This window comes from Pararge aegeria, chromosome 27 (genome assembly GCF_905163445.1).
Source record: "Pararge aegeria chromosome 27, ilParAegt1.1, whole genome shotgun sequence".
NCBI lineage: Eukaryota > Metazoa > Arthropoda > Insecta > Lepidoptera > Nymphalidae > Pararge > Pararge aegeria.
In genome coordinates, this window is record NC_053206.1 from 623,014 (window position 1) to 644,661 (window position 21,648).

The 21,648-nt window shown below is 36.9% G+C and overlaps 3 protein-coding genes across 10 annotated transcripts in view; 1 reads left to right on the forward strand and 2 right to left on the reverse strand.

The window, feature by feature from the left end:
* Positions 1-3,292, reverse strand: part of LOC120635878 (gastrula zinc finger protein XlCGF57.1-like) — a 32,809-nt gene extending 29,517 nt beyond the window's left edge. For both annotated transcript variants that reach the window (XM_039907087.1, XM_039907088.1), the window contains exon 1: positions 2,880-3,292. The gene's annotated coding sequence lies outside the window, so the exon portion shown is untranslated. The remainder of the gene's footprint in view (positions 1-2,879) is intronic.
* Positions 3,293-8,444: 5,152 nt separating this feature from the next.
* Positions 8,445-19,013, reverse strand: LOC120635883 (gastrula zinc finger protein XlCGF57.1-like). Of its 3 annotated transcripts, none has more exons than XM_039907096.1 (4): positions 18,707-19,013; positions 12,722-13,101; positions 10,697-10,745; positions 8,445-9,666 (listed from the first exon to the last, which is right to left on the reverse strand). In XM_039907096.1, exons 1-4 carry the CDS (start codon positions 18,897-18,899, stop codon positions 8,663-8,665), a joined length of 1,626 nt encoding a protein of 541 aa, XP_039763030.1. In that variant the 5' UTR covers positions 18,900-19,013; the 3' UTR covers positions 8,445-8,662. The 3 variants fall into 3 exon arrangements, with proteins under 3 accessions (XP_039763030.1, XP_039763031.1, XP_039763032.1); XM_039907097.1 differs by lacking the exon at positions 18,707-19,013 and adding an exon at positions 14,720-14,829; XM_039907098.1 differs by lacking the exon at positions 18,707-19,013 and adding an exon at positions 14,674-14,829.
* A 2,104-nt stretch (positions 19,014-21,117) lies between these two features.
* Positions 21,118-21,648, forward strand: part of LOC120635884 (zinc finger protein OZF-like) — a 29,030-nt gene continuing 28,499 nt past the window's right edge. For 2 of the 5 annotated variants that reach the window (XM_039907103.1, XM_039907099.1), the window contains exon 1: positions 21,211-21,451. The gene's annotated coding sequence lies outside the window, so the exon portion shown is untranslated. The other 3 variants (XM_039907101.1, XM_039907100.1, XM_039907102.1) reach the window with 3 other exon arrangements.

Here is a 21,648-nt window from a genome sequence, read left to right on the forward strand (position 1 = left end):
CAAAATTTCTAAGCTGGAAGGAGCCCGTAATATCCACTGACAGGGGTTAAAATTAACTTGTCCATCCACCAAAGCATAAGTTTACTTGTTTAATATTACACTTATTATTACAAATGTAATCTATATAAGTAATAATAAACAAAAAGTCGATATAAAACAGTTGACTAACTAGAAACGGACATAATTTTATTTTTATTTTGATATTGTTTAGTCGCGAGGATTCAGTGACGAAGATAATGGGGCTGGCTTAAAACCAGTGCTGCGTGTTTTAGTTTGCAGCTATACTGAGCCAGCTCCTTTGTCACACTGAAAACCAGTGCTGCGCGTTTTAGTTTGCAGCTATACTGAGCCAGCTCCTTTGTCACACATTTTTTTTTTTTTATACTTTAACAATTTTATGACACAAATGTGTGACAATAAATACGATTTTTCTTTCTTTCTTTCTATAAATTAGTGATATCTGCATATCGTCTGAGAATAGTACAGAAATCCTTTGCGGGGATGGGTATATGCTTTTATAACATGATGCCAAAGGTAATATTAGATCTACGTTTACCTAAGTTTAAGCAAATATTAAAACACATTTAACAAATCGTGGTTACTACACGATTGATGAATTCCTAAACGACAAGGCTGCTTGGAAGCAGGCCACTCCGCTCTCATCTCTCACAAAACAGAAAAATTCTAAAGATTTTTAAACTTTAAAATGATGTCGGAAAAGAGCAATCTGCTGAGTTTCTTGCCGGCTCTTCTCAGTGGGATCTGCCTTCCGAACCGGTGGTAGAAACAGACTGACTTGACATTTCAAAAGTGCTTATTAATTAGGCATACTTGAAATAAATGAATTTTGAATTTGAATTTATTCTTTAAAATAATTGTTTTATAAATATAACCTAAAATAAACTATTTAAAACTAAATAAAATCTAAAACGTCCTCGAAACCACAGCAGCGAGGCACAGTTCCTAAGATGCTGGCAGCATTGCCCCTTTGGATGGCCAAACTAATTCTTTGGCCAAGGTAACTGCCCGCTCTAGGATCACCGGAAGACTCGATAACCCTTTTCGATAATTCTTTGAAAAGGGCTCATGCTTCCGGAGCCCACAGTCCCAAAGTATCTACTCCAAAAGGCACAAAAATGAAGCTGCTATCCAGATTTTCATATTTACGCCTCTTGGCCTGCTCGGCACTGGTAGCAGCCGCACCTACAATTGACGAGGTGGCCTGGATGTGTGATGCAGCTAGGGTATCAACACAAGTTGCATCCCACAGAAGTGACCTTCCAAGCCTCCAAGGTATGAGCGTCATACCATCAGGTGTCTTGCCATCGCTCCGCTCGCTTTAAAAAAATGATAATTTTGAATTTTGAATTTGACTTATAATATTCTCGGAGAGTTCTCCATGATGTCAAGGGCGTGTGGAGTCTACCAATCTGCACTTGGCTAGGATGGTAGACAACCGCCTAAGCCCTTCCTTCTGAGAGGAGAACTGTGCCATGTAGTTGGCCGGTAATGTGTTGCTGAAGCTGATGACGACAATGACATAATGTTTAGATGTTTCTGCCCGCAGCCATGCTTAGATAGTGAATAAACTGTAACTTGTAACTTAATACTAAAATAAGCCCCAAAGTAAGCGTAGCTTGTGTCATGGATACTAAGATGACTGATGAATATTTGTATGAATAATATACATAAATACTTATAGAATACATACAAACACCCAGACACTGAAAAACATTCACGCTCATCACACAAACATTTTCCAGTTGTGGGAAACAAACCCACCAATCGCCGTCAAATGTTGGATAGAAGCAGGTGTTACTTTGCAGAATTCCATGATGTTTTATGTAAATTAAGCTTAAGACTCAATTAATCACTGTAAAGTTTTGGAGAGAAACGTGCTTAGATCTGTAGATACATTGCCAAAGATCTGTTTGGTGTGGAGTATAAGGATTGAAGAAAATATAAATTACACCATACAGATTCTTCTGCTTTTCGCAGAGTGAAGCAAATTAAGCTTAATTTTCAAAATTGAATAACTGTGACAATGTAGTAATAGGTGCAAATATAAAATAAGCAGAACAATTAGTTATTATGTTCACAACAGTCTGTGTGTATATAAAACCACTTGCGCGTGAGCATGTATAAGCAAATTTGGGCTTGTGTCTTGGTTCATGTAAAAGTGTGTTCATTTGTTAAGTATTTGATATCTGATCATCTCTTGTGATGCAGTTTAGTTATTTTGATCTATAATTGTGGTTATTTAATCCCATGCATTAAATATTTTAGTTATAAGTTTAAGACAACAAATTTAGTTTTAAATGCCAGATAAATTGAAAAATTTTTAATTGGGAAAAATATGGTAGGTACTAAACACTTATATAGATGTTATATATCATTTTGTTGATATATAACATTATGTGATGATATCATTTTGTGTTTCACGTATATTTGATGTTCCGATGACATCCAAATATTGAATTAAATTAAAAAGTATAATGTCAGTATAGGTAATTAGGTATATAGGTATATCTAGTCAATGGAGAGCAAAATCTTTGATAACATCATCAAAATTCTTCTATAAGGCTCTTTGATGAATAAATTTGAGATGCGGATTTTTTAATTTAAAGAAATTATAAGAAAGCATTCAAAAGAAACAATAAAAAAACTGCACTGTTTACATATTTCGAATAGACAGAATATTGGAAAATAGATGATATTGGAAAAGAGCAACTGCTGAGTTTCTAGCCGGCTTCTTTCGAACCGCTGAGTAGTCACTACAAACAGAGAGACATGACATTTCATAAGCATAAGGCTTCGTTTGGCCGATTTGGAATCAATGAATTTTGAATTTAGTTTTTTTTTTAAACTTTGGTACCTACCTTTTGAACTATTGTGACGCAGTAGATGTTTGAGGCAGCATGCAAAATATCTTGAGCTCTGAACTGCTGTAGGTACTATTTCTAAGCCGCAAAACTTTACGCGGCTTCTCGGTCTGTGTCGACGGGGAACCGCATAGATTCGGCTACATTCCAATAGAAATATTTACTATTTTTCCCATCACAATGTTTACGTGCACTTTTGTTTTATTAATTAAAATTGCTCGAGTGGATTTATAGCATATGTTGGGGTCGCTTTTTTACAGTATCTTAATATTATCCACTAGGCGCAAATCATATGAGATCTTCACATCACAAAAATGCGTAAAAATGCAAATTCTTCAGTTTTTCGCACTACACATTTACACTCAGCTAAGAATTAGCAAACTGGATTGCAGAAGTGCATTTTGTTAAGTGCAAACGAATAAAATCAATAATAGCTTGCACTAAAATATCGATATATCGATATCTTGAATTCGATGTATCGATATTTAAGTGGCATTTATTTATTCGATTCATCGATAAAAAACATCGATTAGGAAAAATTTATCAAAATTAAATTTATTTTATCAGATTGATGTCCGATTAAAAAGTATCAAAATACTAACGTCAAGTTTAAACTAAGTATCAAAATACCTTGCTCACGAGATTACCGCCGTGTGGAGTGTTGAGTCAACAGTTATTGTTCCGATAATTGTTTCAGACACTGGTCTTCACGCAAAAAGCTTTGACCAACATCTTATGAAGCTTTCGCTTGGTTGTGGATCAAGGGTGGTATACAGAAGGCGATTCTTGAAACGGCGCGTATTAACTCCGGAGCCCTGACCGCCGGTTGCTTGGGTACTCAAAAGCCCCGTAAGCGGAGTAGATTTAAAAAAAAAACTACGTGTAAAAAAAACCGAAATACTACTACACAGACTAGAGGTACATTATTTACTGCCTCTGATACTTATCTGTGATACTTATCTATGGGGTTTGGCAGGGTTGCCATAAGTAAATAAATATGGTTCTTTGGATTTAATGTTTTCACTGGCTGATTACTTATGAAATATACTTACTAATGCACCCTTCAACAGTAATTCATAACACGTTGCGTTCGTGAGACGTTGCACAATTTCACATTATCTTGACATCCATGGCAAGCGGCAAGTTTAAGCGGTATTTCACGCCGGAACAACTTCTTACACTTTACCAGGCTCAAATACGAACCAGCATGGAATACTGTAGTCACCTGTGGGATGGCTCTGCCCAGACTGGAGCCTTAGACTCGGTTGATCGCCGCGCCAGAAGAATCATCGGCAATGAATCCATATAACTCGGCTGCCTACGCCGTCAGGAAAATTAGACAGATTACTGAAGTAGAAACAGCAAGACTTGTTTACTTTGCGTACTTTCATAGTGTGATGTCTTACGGGATCTTATGATGGGGCAAAGCTGCTGATATTGAAACTATATTCATATTGCAGAAAAGAGAGAGCTCTTATATAAATTTAAATCACGTGAAAACCTCGTGAAATAGGTATTCTTACGGTAGCCGCACATTATAGTATTTGTAAGACAATATATTAGTCTATATAAACAAAAAGTGGATATAAACATTCGACTTACAAGAAATGATCATAAATTAGTGACATCTGCATATCGTCTGCGAAAGGTGCAGAAGTCATGTGTGGGGTTGAGTATACGCTTTTATAATATGATTCCTAAGGTAATTTTGGACCTTCCAATGCATAAGTTTAAAGAATGTGATTAAATTGTGAAAACACATTTATTACAGCGAGGTTATTATACAATTTATGAATTTCTTAATGACAAGGTTGCTTGGGAGCATCCGGATCCGCTTTCATTTCTCACAAGATAGAAAAATTAATTTAAAAATGTAAAATGTAAATTGTTGATATTGAAAAAGAGCAACTGCTGAGTTTCTTGCCAGCTTCATCTCGGTAGAATCTGCCTTCCGAACCGGTGGTAGTGAACACACAGACAGACTTGTCGTTTCAAAAGTGCTTATATTAGGCCTACTTAAAATAAATGAATTCTGAATTTTTTTTGAATCTTACTCAGGCGAAACTACACAGCTTACAGCATCGACGTAATGTTGCCAGCCTGGCGGTTTTTTACAGGATATACTTTGGCGAGTGTGCTCAGGAACTTCACAATCTTGTTCCTCCGACACCATTCTACCACAGAAAAGCGACGCCGTGAACGGTGGCATCCTTATGTGGTTGACATACAGGCAACACGCCGAAACGCTATTCATCTACGTTTCTGAGGTTGGCTAAATGGCCTGGTAAAGTTTGGAACGCTCTTCGGTGTTTCCTGATTTATACAACTTGAATGCTTTCAAGGCAAGAGTGAACAGGCATTTTCTAGGCAAGAGCGCCCCAACTTCATCATTGCTTTACATCAGGCATGATAGTTGTCAAGCTATCTCTATCTATCAAGTATTAAAAAAAAAAACATTTTTGAAAATTAAAAAAAATGTATATAAATAAAACAGTAATTTTATTTCATTTAATAGTCAAACAGTAAACACGGTAAATAACAAACAACAAAAAATCAGGTAAACATACGGTACGTAGCGTAAAACCAAATCCGATAATACTGTTATAGACAGGTAATAGATGTTAGCGCAAAATTATAAATCGTCTTAATACTAACAAAAAGATTATAATACAAATTAAAGAAAGATAACAACAATAATAATAATTATAGATAAAATAAAAAAAAAAAAAAAAAAAAAGTAATATTGTGTTTTAATAGTGTTTTTATTTTATTTTTAAGCATTTTTAAGAATTTACAAAAAAGAAATGAAAAAGAATAAATGATAGATTGAATATATTATATTTAATAATATCACATTAGTCCATAGATAACTAATAAATACTTAGTGATCGATGCATTAGTCGTTAAAGTTAACTCGTTAATACTATTTATGTTTATAAACTTGTGAGGTAGCTTATTAAAAAAAGAAAGTGGTCGGACTGAAGTTCAAAGTTTTTATTAAGCGAAAGCTTATAGAAAAGTCCTATTATAGTATAAAGGATTACGTAAACGATAAAAAAGTATGGGTGTAAACAATTGCTCTAACCAGGTTGCTTCTTAAATATTTTCTAATGACAATGTGAGATGGTGATAACAAAAAGAACACCCGGCTAAGTTTGTTGTGGGCTTCTTCTTAGACCAGGGCGCGATTGGAACCCTCGTAGCTTTAGTTTTAAGTTTACGATTGTAGTTATCGTACTACTCACTGCTATGTACACATTTTGTATATAATAACGCAAAAAAAGTGCCATCTATGTGCCTATTTGAATAAAGAAATATTTGACTTTGACTTTGAAATGGCTGTACAATGGCAACTCTTGGAGAACACACGTTATTTTTGGGGTAAAACAAGCGAGGAACAAAAAAAAAACACCATCATCAAAGCTCAACAGCCCTTGTTGGGGCTTCGCTTGGTCAAGCATATTTCTCCATTTGAAGGTCAGAAGCCACTTCTTTTCAGTTCCAAACTCCCAGAACCCTCATATCCCTCTCAACTCCATCCCTCCACCGACCCCTAGGTCGTCCTCGGCATCTACGCCCTTCCAAAGTGCCCTCCATCAACCTATTTGGGGCTCTCGTGCCTTCTATTCGTGGCACATGCCCTGCCCATTGCATTGCCTACATAAACAAATAACAATATCCCAAAAAAAAACTGTCTTACCAGTCTCAGATCCTCCTATCACCAACAAAGAATAGTAATCGTTAAAGGAAGAATCGAAAACGCATTGTTAGTTGATTCATATACTGAACATTTCCAACGATTTTTATTTAGTCCTAGCACTGAAGTCCTTATAAATGTGGCAACTCTTTATGCACTCAGTATCGCTAAGCCTTAAATGAGGGGTAAGCTGCTGTACGCTGAGGAGTTCCGTCCTCTATCTCAAATCACATTTATATTATAAGAAATTATAACCTCTATACATAGTACAAAAATAATTATTTAGATCGGCTGTCATTTGACGGAGTTATGGTATAAAATCGCCAACACTTTTCTCCCCTCTCCCAAAGGTGCTGAGCTAAATTTCGGGATAAAAAGTATCCTACGTTACTAACTAAAATTCGTACACATAACCTTGGAAATCATGATATATTATGAAAATTAATTTGCTATACTCCGCGAAAAGAAGGAGAAATCGGAGCATCCTCAGGAGATGTTGACTTTACAATGAATAATTTTTAAGTTAACAATTAACAAAGCTCCGGAGCGAAACGTGCGTAGGGTACATTGCCGAAGATCTGTTTGGTGTGGAGTATAAGGATTGAAGAAATTATAAATTACACCGTACAGATTCTCCTGCTTTTCGCAGAGTATAGCAAATTAAGCTTAATTTTTTTTTTAAATATCCAAGATTATGTGTACAAATTTGATGTAAGATAAAAATCATGATGATCGGTAAAGAAGTTTTCGCGTGAAAGCGTAACATTCACAATTATAATGTTGCCAGCTTCTGCCCGCGACTTCGCCTGCGTGGACTTCAGAATTGGGTCTAAAGCTTCGCTCGTTAGCAATTTTTAATCTTACCACGGAAACTATTTGAGAGATCGGTATGGAATGTACATGTCCTTTTTCATAGCATAGGTGACATGCATATTTAACTTCAAAGCTGTCTGCCCGCGGCTTGGCTCGTAAACAATTTTCAATTTTCCTTCGGGAACTACTTAAGGAATCGGGATGAAAGGTAGCCTATGTTCTTTTTCAAGACAAAGGCTACATGCATGCAAAATTGTATCCAAATCCGTTCAGCCGTTTTCGCTTGATTGAGTAAAAAACATCCACACTTTCACATGTATACTTAATACAACTGTAACTGGAAGATTTCTGTACATTTCATATATATTGAAAATTTTAACATGCTTCATAATCGATACTGAGTCCGAAACTGATTTTTATTTTTGTCTGTCTGTCCGGGCATCGCGTGAAAACTACTAAAGGGATTTAAATAAAATTTGGCTTAGTGGTAGCTGGTATTCCGGGTCAACATATATATATCAATTTTACTTTAAAGCTCCGTTAAATTTGAACCGATTTTAATAATTCTTTTTATCTGAAAGTGTATTCTACCAAGCATGTACTGTCTGATTTTAATGAAGATCTGATAAATATTGTCGGAGATAAAGGACATAACTCTTCACAGATAACAGCAAGTTGCACGGCATATAGGACAGCGATCGAATGCATGCATACCATCCTACTAATATTATAAATGCGAAAGAAATAAAATAATAAACAATAATATTATAAGTAGGGATTTTCGGAATGAATCATAAAGTCAAAGTCAAAAATATCTTTATTCAAGTTGGCCCATAAGTGGCACTTTAGATGCGTACTTTAAATGAGAACTACACGGTAGTGAGATGATGGCGATAACCATATTCGTTAACTTAAAACTAAAGCTACGAGGGTTCCAAACGTGTCATGCTCTAAGAAGAAGCCCACAACGAATTTAGCCGGGTGTTTTTTTGTTATCACCATCACACATTGTCATTTAAAATTATAGTAGAGCAACCATGTTAGAGCAATAATTCACACCCAAGCTTTTTTATTGATTACGTAGTCCTTTATACTATAATAGGACTTTTCTATAAGAATACTTTTCTGTGAGGAGATCCGGTTAAGGCTGTCCACCACGCTGGCCCAGTGCGGATCGGTGGACTCCACACACCTTTGAGAACATTACAAGTGATATTTTAATTACTCAAAACGCACATAACTTAGAAAAATTCGTATGTAAGGTAATCTTTTACATTATGGGAACTTCCCATTCTTTTTTAACGCAACTGAGGTCCAATTCACTAGTTTCCGGCGCTGAGGGTATCTCAACATTTGCGTTCGGTGTCTGTCCAAACTTTATGCTGCATACATATTTCTCGAAAGTGTGCGTTTTCATGTGACCATTGTAGTGAGATTTGCGTACAAATGTCATGAAGCAGAGTTTGCATTCGTACGGCTTTTTAACGGAGTGCGTAATTATATGCGCGGTTAAATGACGTTTCCGTGCAAACTTCTTGCCGCACTGGTTACATGCGTGCGGCTTCTCGCCAGAGTGCGTTATAATGTGCTCATTCAAGTGGCATTTTCTGGCAAATCTCTCTTTACACTGCGGGCATTCGAATGGCTTCTCGCCAGTGTGCGTTCTTATGTGCACCGTCAAATATGCTTTCACAGCGAACCTCATATCGCATAAATGACACTCGTACGGTTTGTGGCCCGTGTGGAACTTCATGTGGCATTTTAATGTGCTTTTATGTGTGAATTTCATACCGCACAGATTGCATGCGTATGGCTTCTCGCCTGTGTGAGTCCTCGTGTGGCTCAGCAAACTCGCCTTCATAGCGAATTTCATGTCGCATAGCTTACAGTCAAACGGTTTCTCGCCAGTGTGCGTCATCGTGTGCACTGTCAAATAGCATTTGCGCGCGAATTTCATATCGCAGTGGCTACAACTGAACGGTTTGACGGTAGAGTGAGTTTTCATGTGGCTCTTTAAACCAGTTTTTAGTGAGAAATTTTTATCGCATACGGAACAGTTGAAAGGCTTCTCGCCAGTGTGAGTGAACATGTGGTCAGTTAAGCGACTTTTTCGTGCAAATTTCTTATCGCATTGCTTGCACGCGTATTGTTTCTGAGCATTGTCAGAGCTCTTAAACACTACTAAAGTATCTTTGCATGTGTTTTGGGGGCTTACGCCCGAGTGAGTTTTGTGAGTTCGCGCGACGTGCGCCGAAGAGTAAGTAAGACCACCTCCTGTAAGAAACAATTATTACAATCCTAAACTAATATCATGATTACGAAAGTGTTTGTTTGTACTTTACGTCCCAACTATACAACCCACCGACCTGAGTTTTGGCATAGAGTTAGTTGAAAGGGCGGAGAGTAACATACGCTACTTTTAAAAAGAAGAAAATTTAAGAAACAGTTATTACAATCCCAACTAATATCATAATTGCGAAAGTGTTTGTTTGGTTGTCCTTTACGCCCCAACTATGCAACCTATCGACTTTAGTTTTGGCATAGTTAGTTGAAAGGACGGCGAGTGACATACGCTACTTTTAAAAAGAAGAAAATGTAAGAAACAATTACTAAACTCTTAACTAATATCATGATTGCGACAGTGTTTGTTTGTACTTTACGTCCCAATTATACAACCCACCGACCTGAGTTTTGGCATAGAGTTAGTTGAAAGGGCGGAGAGTAACATACGCTACTTTTATATAAAAAAGAAAATGTATGAAACAATTATTACAACTCTAAACTAATATCATGATTGCAATAGTGTTTGTTTGTCCTTTACGCCCTAAAAACGCGCCTTTTACGCCCTAATACAACCCATCGACTTGATTTTTGCCATCGAGTTATTTGAAAGGGCGGAGAGTGACATACGCTACTTGCGAAAGTGTTTGTTTGTTTGTCCTTTACGCCCTAACTATGCAACTCATCGACTTGATTTTTGGCATCGAGTTAGTTGAAAGGACGGCGAGCGACATACGCTACTTTAAAAAAGAAGAAAATATAAGAAACAATTATTACAATCCTAAACGAGTATCATAATTGCGATAGTAGAAGTGTTTGTTTGTACTTTGCGCCACAATTTCACAACCGATACATGTGTTACATACATACCAACCTAGCCTCACACTTTTATCTTACGCCAAAGAAGAATAACTTCTGACGCGCGTACATAATAACACACACGTGTTTATGTATTAAGTTTTAAATTAATTTTTTTTCTTTGCTTCCCCAACGTAAGTAATTATTATTGTGAATAGGTACTCACCAAGAGTTGGTGAAATATTCGCGGATATACTCGCTTCACCCGGCTCCGGCTGGAACAATAATACAAAATTGCACGTCTACTGATAAATGTGTAATCGTCATAACATCATTGACGGCCCACTGGCGCAGTGGGCAGCGACCTTGCTTTCTGAGTCCAAGGCCGTGCGTTCGATTCCCACAACTGGAAAATGTTTGTGTGATGAGCATGAATGTTTTTCAGTGTCTGGGTGTTTATGTGTATTTTATAAGTATTTATGTATATTATTCATAAAAATATTCATCAGTCATCTTAGTACCCGTAACACAAGCTACGCTTACTTTGGGGCTAGATGGCGATGTGTGCATTGTCGTAGTATATTTATTTATTTATTTATTCAACCCATTTCCGGCCCACAACAGACCACAGGTCTCCTCATACAATGGGAAGGGGTTAAAGCCGCAGTCCACCACGCTGGCCCAGTGCGGATTGGTGGACTCCACACACCTTTGAGAACATTATGTAGAACTCTTACCGTTCCTTCACCGTTGAAGCAAGAGATATTTTAATTGATTAAAACGCACATAACTCAGAAAAGTTAAAGGTGTGTGCCGGGATTCGAATTCGGCCCCCCGAAAGTGAAGTCGAGCTCACACCCAATTCGCTATCACCGCTTCATATAAGCTACTTCCGACAGCGATACAATAAAATTAGTTCACATTAAATAATTAATGCAGGTTTCCTCACGATGTTTCCCTTCACCGTCGAAGCAAGTGATATTTTAATTGGTTAAAACGCACTTAACTTAGGAAAGTTATAGGTGCAAGCTGGGATTCGAACTCGGCCCCCCGAAAGAGAAGTCGAGCGCGTATCCAATTCGCTATCACCGCTTGTATGTGTACACACATAGAATCTGTTACATAGTTACCAGATTTAGTGTACCGGTGCGATGTCGCGTAGAAACTTATTAGAAGACTTCCATACTCCCTAACAGGTTAGCCCGCTACCATCTTAGACCGCATCATCACTTACCACCAGGCGAGATTGCAGTCAAGGGCTAACTAGGGGTGAAATAAAAAAAAAAACTATGTGTCAGTAATCATCTATGAATAACCGTGATTTACGATAGAATAGTGTATTATGAAAATTAAGCTTAATTTGTTATACTCCGCGAACAGCAGGAGAATCTGTATGATGTTATTTATAATTTCTTCAATACTTATACTCCACACCAAACAGATCATCGGCAATGTAGCCTCTACGCACGTTTCGCTCCGAAACCGGAGCATCCTCAGGAGATGTTCTCAACGTCTCCTTGACTTAATGACGTATATAATGCTTGTCAATTGTGTCAGTTGGCAGTAATAAACTAGCTACGGAGCGATACGGTAGTTTCATTCACACCAACCGACATACCATCTGGCGACGAGGATGGGATGTCACTTAACAATTATTCATTGTAAAGTCAAGGAGACGTTGACTTTTTAGGAGACATTGTGGAGTATAAGTGTTGAAGAAATTATAAATTACACCATACAGATTCTCCTAAAGCAAATTAAGCTTCATTTTCATAATATATTATGGATTTCCGCAAAGTAACGGCTGCTCTGTCCAATATCTATCTATAGTATCTAATATGTTTAAGAACATAAATAAAACTAGAGAGTTCGCAATAACAATATGTATTAGCTAGGTAGCTTGACTTGAACTGACTTTGTCATACGATATTTCAACATACCCACTTAATTCACTTTATTAAACAACAAAGTAAAAAAGTACCACATAAGTTCTTCTTAAATGTATACACTTGACTGTATATAACAGTATCCACACTATGTTTTGTGACACTATTCTATAGTGTGACACAACGTAGTGTGACACTATAGAATAGTGGCACAAAACGTAGTGTGGATACACAAATAAAGCTCTTTGGCATAACATCTTTGCCATACATTCACAGTTAATCAAAATTTCAATGCCCCTTAGCTAGCGACCATGTTCCAAGAAACACTACATTCCCACAATTGGGTAATAAGGAAAGGAACTCACTTTAATATATATTGCCATAGTTCTCGAAGACACATCTGTATCCATATTTGAAGTTTCCCCATTATCAGACTTCATAACTTTTTGTAAATGTACTATTTCTTTACATAATGTTGTTTCTGTTTTAATGGGCCGGAAAACTTTGGCAGCTCTCTCGTCACAATTCAAATCTATATCCAAGTTTAGACTGGAGTAGGATAGCTCTTCTTTGGGTATGATAGAGACCTTGTTGTCATCGCAGACATCTGTGATATCTAGAGGGTCCAGCATTTCCACCTTGGGTTCTATGAGGCGTTCTACTGCGGAATCCTCGGCTGGTTTCTCCATTTTGCAGTTAACAGTCACTAATAATTGGTTACTAGTCATTCTTAGTTGCGGTTGCTCTGTAAGATGAAACAAAAACACAATCATTGTACAGGTATGTTATTCTACCTGTTACATCTAGCCAGTGGTGTGCATAGAGGGTATGCAGATGTTTTAAAATTGAATTAAATCTCCAGTATGAGTTATAAAAACTGGAAGGTAGGCTTTTTAACTCTTACAATGCCTCTTCCTAGGTTTTTATAGCTTGTACTGGAGATTTATTCCAAAATTCAAAATTTCTTTATTCATGTAGGCCTATCACAGGCACTTATGAAGCATTCGTACATATATGTTTACATAATTGTAAGGAGATGGTGATAACTTTGTTTGCTAACTTAAACCTAAAGCTACGACGGTACCAAACGCCCTAGGCCTGGTCTAAGAAGAGCCCACAACAAACTTAGCCGGGTAAATTTTTATTTTGTTAGCACCATCTCACAGTAAATTTATATAAAGCAATGAAGCTAGAGCAAATCACACCCAAGTTTTTTTAACGTTTAAGTAATCCTTAATCCTTAATATTATAATAGGATTTTTCTGTAAGCTTACATTTTATATAAACTTTGAACTTATTGAGAGACATCTCAAAGATTTCATTTGGTAACCTATATATATAAAAGAAAGTTGTGTTAGTTACACTACTTATAACTCAAGAACGGCTGTACCGATATGGCTGAAAATTGGTAGGTGGGTAGCTTAGAGCCAGGAGGCGGACATAGGATACTTTTTATCCCGTTCGACAGCGTTCCCGTCTGAGTTGACATAAAAAGTCAGTTACACCATTTATAACTCAAGAACGGCTGGACCAATTTTTATGATATTTGATTTTTTGGATTCCTCTTAGACCGGAATAGGATAATAAGTATTAAAATAATAACATTAAAAAATATATGATGCGCGGTACGAAGTTCGCCGGGACAGCTAGTTTGTTATAAAATAATTTACAGTTGCCCTTGAATGAATTTGCAATTTTGTTTAGCCTAGTAAACTGCATTTTATATCATCTGCATACCCAGTGCATACCGTCTATGCACGCCACTGCATCTAGCAAGCTATGGGCTATCATGGGGATGGTGTGGATATGAATCCCTCCAACTTAACATTAATTTGCCAGTGTACTGTGAGATGGTGGTATAAAAAAAAACCGGCTAAGTTGAATGGGGCCCTTCTTAGGCCAGGCCCGTCCAATCGACGTCCACTGCTCCACTGCCACAATACACGGTCCTGGGCCGCTTGCCTCCAGCGGCTCCCAGCGACTTGCCTGATGTCATCTGTCCACCGCGTTAGGGGCCGACCTACGCTGCGTTTACCGGTGCGGGGTCGCCATTCCAGCACCTTACGACCCTAACGTCTATCGGTTCTCCGAGCTATGTGCCCTGCCCATTGCCATTTCAGCTTCGCGAATCGCTGAGCTATGTCATATCAGGTTATAGGCATTTTGATTACTACACAAGACTCTGGGGTGCCCGAACTGTAGTAAAAAATATTTTCTAGACACATATTTTTAGTTTGTTTTCTTAGCGTGAAGTACTAGCTATATACCGTAGGTAAGTATTGATACTGGGACACCCGTTAGGTCGAATTATTCTTACCCAAATGCAAAGATAGTTTTTCTGTGAGCTAAAAATCTTTTCTAACCATGGCGAGATTGGAACCGATGCGCCATATATACACTTAAGTCTGTGCCTCGCACTTTGCAGCTGTAATTTAATATTAGTAATAAAAATTAAAAAGTGCCATATAAACTAGAATACCCAGCAAAAAATTACAATAAACAAACACACCTTTCTTTTTTAAATTATAACTTGCTTTTTTACGGCTCTGGGTTCTAGCTCTTTGCACGCAATACCAATCAAAAATTTGGTTAGTTTTGGTTAGTCAATACGTTAATTTATTCTTTTTGGTTTATTGGTTCAATCATTAATTTAATATGTAAATTTATATTAACTAGTTCATGGTATAAAAACCGAAACACTGTTTTACTAACTTTTCTATCCGATGATTTGCCGTAAAAGCAAACTATCCCTCCGTCACAAGGTTACATTTTATAAAACGGGCATACGTCCCCTAATGACATACGCCAGCGTCGTATTCGCCCATCGCCCTCACAGCTCTAACAAGAGCTTTTAAGTCCTGCAGAACAAGTTTATGCGCATAGCCACGGGGTGCCCGTGGTTCGTGCGCAACGTAGATCTCCACCGAGACCTCGACCTTCCCAACATAGCCCATAAATGAAAATACTATCAAAGTCCTACTTTGAGAAAGAAATCCGACACCCATATCCGGCCATAGTGGTCGAAGCGACCGTCCCCGACGTCGATCGACAATGTGTCCCAACAACACATAAACACACAATTAACACAACGTCTTCGCCGGCGAATGCGAGGCCCCGATTTCTGTCGTCCGTACGTGGGCCCGTACCACAACGGTCACGGGAGCGTTCGGACTAAACAATGTTTAGTCCAAAATTCCACCAACAGTCAGATTAACGTCGACCCGAGCCGAGCTCCGAGTCTTCGCAGGAGGCACCCTCGGGTCGTAGCAACCCCTTAGATGGTTATCGGCATCTGTCCTTCCAAAAATGCAACAGTTACCAACTAAAACTTTTTTGTTTGCACTGAAGCATATTATTATATTATTTTTATGTTTAATACCCAATGAATTAACAGCTCACCTCATTGAGAGAATGGCTTACCTTCTATCTGCACGGCTAGCATAGGCAGGAGTTAAAAATATAATCCCACTGCTGCACGGCAAAAGGGAATAGGAGAATTTTAGTTTAATAATACACTTACTCGTATATTATTTCTTCACCTGTACCAATAGAGAAGAATAGATTTATATCGATGGAATTACTTTATTTTAAAACCTAAGGGTAAGAAATAGTTGTGCTTGCATTGTCGATTATTCAATTTTACAATAAATCAGTCGGTAGTTATGAAGCAATTTTATTTGGAAAACGTGAATTTAATAATATTGTCCCTCTCTAAAATGCCTAGTAAGCTCCATATACAGGAGCTACCTAGCTAACATTCCACTATCATAAATACTTCGCCGGTGTTATTTTGGGTTTTTAAAAACCTTTATTTTCCGTTTATATACATACTATTTCTATTATCTTGGTGAAATTTTCACCAAGATAATTAAAGCGCCAAAAATGCTTGTTATCATTGCTATGTGTTTTTTTTTTTATCCGGACCTCTTTTTGACGTTCATTTAATCAAGAATGGGTAAGCCCAGTAGCCCAATAGCATATTAATCTAATACTGATTAATATGCTCTTATAGATTTATATACACTATAACCACCATTTATTAAACACGCATACATTTTTAAATTTACAGAACAATGACAACCGATTACGACTTGTAACTTACCTCACTATTGACTGCTAGATGGAGAAACCAGCCGAGGATTCTGCAGTTGAACCCAAGGTGGAAATGCTGGACCCGATTTCTGCGATGACAACGAGGACTCTATCATACCCAAAGAAGAGCTATCCTACTCCAGTCTAAACTTGGATATAGATTTGGATTGTGACGAGAGAGCTGCCAACATGTTCCGGCCCATTAAAACAGAAACAACTTTAAGTAAAGAAATAGTCCATTCACAAAAAGTTATGAAGTCATCTGATAATGGGGAAACTTCAAATATGGATACAGATGTGTCTTCGATGTCCATGGCAATAGATACTAAAGCGAGGTAAACTTTCCTTTTTATCTGATTATGGGAATGCAGTGATTCTAGGATAGCACTGAAATGTGCTTGCTAACTGTGGGTTAAAGGGGCATAATCGTGGGCTTACCGCTGTATTGCAGAGCTTCGACTATGTTCGCCGAATCGAGTGTGCCTGGCTTTTATTGTATTGTTAGAGCTCGTGTCCTTTTGGGAAAGCAACATCCTTAGGAACTCTAACAATAGAATACTCAAGGTTGTCTGCGAAGGTATGCAGAATCTTTCAAAGACACTTGCTTCCAGTATGAGAGACTACTTAGCCAAGATACTTAACTTGCATAAACGACACTTTCTCCTTGAATAAGAGACGTACTAAACTTGCATAAACGACACTTTTTCCCTGTGTGAGAGACGTACTAAACTTGCATAAACTACACTTTCTACCTGTATGAAACACATACTAAACTTGCATAAACGACACTTTTTCCCTGTGTGAGAGACGTACTAAACTTGCATAAATGACACTTTCTTCTTGTATGAGACACGTACTAAACTTGCATAAAATACACTTGCTTCCTATATGAAAGATGTACTTAACTTGCATAAACGACACTTGCTTTCTTTATGAGAGACGTACTTAACATGCTTAAACAACACTTGATTCGTGTATGAGACATGTACTAAACTTGCATAAACAACACTTTTTCCCTGTATGAGAGACGTACTTAACTTGCATAAACGACACTTGCTTCTCGTATACGTGACGTACTAAACATGCATAAATATATATGATTGCTATCTTGGACACCAACAAAGAATCTGGTATCAGAATTTAAAAAAATCCATCTTGAAGTTTTTGGATATTGAACCAATAGCTTTCAAAATCGATATTCAGGCGTCTGCTTTGACGCAATAGAGGAGATGAAAATATTGACAGAAATAAAAATTCATCAACCATCAACACACTTATACTAAAACTTTCTAACACGCAGGCGCGAACACATGCATTAAACACATGCGAGTCCGAGAACGTGTTCAATCTCATTCTCTCGCCGGCTGAATCCTATACATTTATGTGTTTCTGTCTCTATAGACTTATTTTTTCGTTTCATCGAGTTTGAAATCACAACGATTCTAAAGGAGTTTCACTTCAAAAATTCTTCTCTTTCTTTTTAATATGCCGAATGCCTATACCTAGCAAACATAAAAAATATATAAACATCCGAATTATCAATTTTGAAAACCTCCTCCTTTTTGAAGTCGATTAAAAACTAAAAGATACATATTTTTCTGTTGAAAAGCAATTCGATACCTTAGCAGAAGTCTTGGATCGTTATCGATTTTTTATAACTGTAGCATCACAGCACCAAAAATCAAATGGAGTCAATATGGAAACGTTTTAGTACTAGTCCAGCGTAATATAAAAAGAAGTCAGTGCAATAAATAATGTCAAGTGAATAACGCTATTAACTCCCTACGGAGAAGAATAAACAATTCACATATTCAAAAGTCAAAAATTATAATAATTAATAGTAAACCACGCACTACTCATAAGCTTTTAAAGAAAACGGAAGTTTACAGAATTTTTAATGAATTTGTTGGATCAACAATTATTGAATACATTTAAAGAACCCGAATTAGGAAAAATTATTCTACTGAAGACATGGTTCTATGCCTTCAATCAAATAAAATATGAATATTAAATACAAACACTGAAGACATGGCTGTACGGTTGTATACCGTTGCCTTTTACCTAAGTGGAAGAATGAAAAACCGAAACCCTGCGCGCGCATCGTAAAATAAAAATTAAACATAGTATGTATATCTCTGTCTCATTCTTTCCTACACATTTTTCTATTTGTGTCTCTTACCTGTCGTTTTTTCCGTTGCATCCGGGTTGAAATCACAACGATTCTAAAGAAGTTTCACTTCAAAAATATTTACACTTACCATTTATTACATCAGTCACATTAACACTTATATTTGAACATCTATTTTGATTGTTCAATAATTGTTTTTTACGCGCTCGAAACTCACGACTACGTTCTGTTGAACTTTTTCCTGTTTTTTTTTTAATTTTAATTTTATTTTTATTTTTTTTGCGTCGATATTGACGGCACATTTCGGCATTAGTTTTCGGCATCTTATAAAATTTATTATTTAGCACAAAAAGATTTAAGTAAAACAATAATTTGTACAATATCTCGCGTAATCTTTCTAATAACGGTTCCCAGCAATAAACAATAACCCGCCTAAATACCGGAGTAAGTAGATGCTTGGGGTAACAAAACCCCGGCACACGTGTTCTAATCGGGGGGTAACAACTTGGTATGAAGCTATGATAGACTGTATGTAAACATTTAGAATGAAATGGTAGATAAGCAAGAGGAAAAGAGAAAAAACAGTGGTGCTACCATTAGAAAAAAAGTCTATGGAAATTTTATTATCGATTTTATTAATCAACTATAGTTTGATAAACGTCGTGTGTTAATTTGTTTAAAATAGTTTAAAATATTTTTTACATAATCAATTTTAATCGATTTTTTCTCTTATTGCCAGCACTGATATGATATAACTGTCGGAACCGGAAATTATGTTCACATGAAAAGTTTTCGTTTGGAGCCAACGGCAATTTTTCATATTTTCTTCGTAAAAACTTTTTCTGTTCCAAAGTGTTTCTACTTTTCTTTCCCTGTTTGCTTGAGGAAACTAGCAGCAGTGCAATAGAGATTAATAGATCAAGACGACGGAGTAATTTTATTGTGAGACAGAACTCTTTTATTATTGTGAGAAAGTAATTTTATTAAGTTTCTATTGTTGTTAAACACGTCAGATATTTTTTTTATAATGAGATTTTTTATTGACTCTGCGTCATCAAGGACAAGAATGAAACTCGTAATCTACCACAATGACAGTTAATTCATCTGAGCACTTTGTGTACGTAATGAAATGATTGTTTTGTTTGTGATTCTGTTATATTTACAGAAAAGTCCTTTAACATTATTGATACGACCCGAGAATCGAACCCAAAACCTCGTCCTACTAGGTATCTAAAAGGGGGGCCTGATATAAACTAACAGATAAAATAGTATGTATATTTCTGCCTCATTTTTTGCCGGCTTCATCCTACTCATTTTTGTATTTGTGTCTCTTGCATTTTTTCCGTTGCATCCGGTTTGAAATCACAACGATTCTAAAGAAGTTTCACTTCAAAATGGGAACAATCTTGAAGCTTCTGTATATTGAGACCGTTGGGTTCAAAATCGATATATGGGCTTCCACTTAGACCCCAACAAATAATCTGTTATCAGAATTTTAAAAAAAGTGGATGCCATCTTGAAGTTTTTGGATATTGAACAGATTTCTACCAAAATCGATATTTGGGCGTCCGCTTAGACACCAACAACGAATCTGTAATCACAATTAAAAAAAAAGTAGGAACCATATGAAGTATTTAGATATTGAGACGATTGCTTTCAAAATCGATATCTGGGCATCCACTTAGACCGCAACAATGAATCCGTTATCAAAATTTTATGCATAGTGGCCGCCATCTTGTAGTTTTTGGTTATTGAATTGATTGACCGATTTAACCTTTTAAAATCGATATCTGGGCTTCTGCGTTGACTTCGACTACAAATCGATATTGATCTGAAAGCAATCGGTTCAAAAACCTAAAAAGTTTTTTTTTAATTCTGATAACAGATCCGTTTTTAGTGTGTAAGCGAACGCCCAGATATCGATTTTGAAAGCTCCCTGGTGCAGCGGTGAGAGCTGTGGTTTGAAGTTCCCGGGTTCGATTTCCGGCAGTGGAGATTTGGGAATTTATTATTTCCGAATTTTCTCTGGTGTGGTCCGGTGGAGGGCTCCGGCCGTGGCTAGTTACCACGCTACTTACAAAAACATGTCGTGAAGCAGCAAATGTTTCCTATAAAAGTCCTTTTTTGGTGTGCGCCGGGAAAACTATTGATGATCAATAAAAGTTATGTACTACATGATTAAAATACTCATTGAAAACCAAACACGGGGAAAATTTACGGTTTCCCGCGGGATTTGTAAAATACCGTAATTAACGAGGAAGTCGCGGGCAACAGCTAGTCTCCAAAAAAATTAAAAGAGATTCATTATGTCCCCTGAGAGATGATATAATTCTTGTCTCCTGTCTGTGGTAGCTCTGTTTAGTATAGACATTTAGTCGTTTTGAAAACAAAAAGTCGGACAAAATGGTAGATGGCACCTTTAGCAACACCGCCATTTTTGCGCCGGCCTACACCACAGCCTAGATTATTCAAGGGTCTAATCTTTTTTTTTTATTTGACTTTCGACTGCAGCAAGATGGCTGTACGCTGATATACCTTTGCCTTTACCGTAAGAGAGAGAATAAAGAAAAAAAATTGAATTTAAGAATTAAAGAAATTCATAGCAATATTTATATTCGGTTCGTATAACTTTGTTATTATATTTGTTTAGTTTGTTCTAAGTGTTTCCACTCGCCTTTTTATATTGCGAATGAATGCAAAGGGCCGGCATCACTGTGCAAGGAACCAGCTGTTCGTTATTCAGCTCTCGGAGCTAGTGTTTATCAGTGAACAAACAAATTGCTCGCTGGAGTTTTTGCAATAACAAATTAAAACCTTGAAAAGTCATCCACCGCACATCTTAGTTACTAAAATTTGTCTATCTTAAATCGGTTCGGTAATGTTCGGTTTTTAAAAACTTTTTTTTTCGCGATATAAAATGTAACCTTATCTAGGATGTTCTATTTCCAATGCTTATGATGCCCTTACTTATATTATAAAAGTGATACAATGTTTGTTTGTTTGTTTGTCCATCCTTCACGCTCTTAATAAATAACCAATCAACTTGATTTTTGGAATACAGTTAGTAAAAAG

Excerpts from the sequence above, each read along its gene's own strand:
- LOC120635883 (XM_039907096.1), bottom strand. The coding sequence starts at position 18,899 with ATGCCGAAAACTAATGCCGAAATGTGCCGTCAATATCGACGCAAAAAA. Across the intron at positions 10,746-12,721 it reads CTATGGCAATATATATTAAA|CCGGAGCCGGGTGAAGCGAG; the intron begins GTGAGTTCCTTT and ends TTATTGTTCCAG. Across the intron at positions 9,667-10,696 it reads GAATATTTCACCAACTCTTG|GAGGTGGTCTTACTTACTCT; the intron begins GTGAGTACCTAT and ends TGTTTCTTACAG.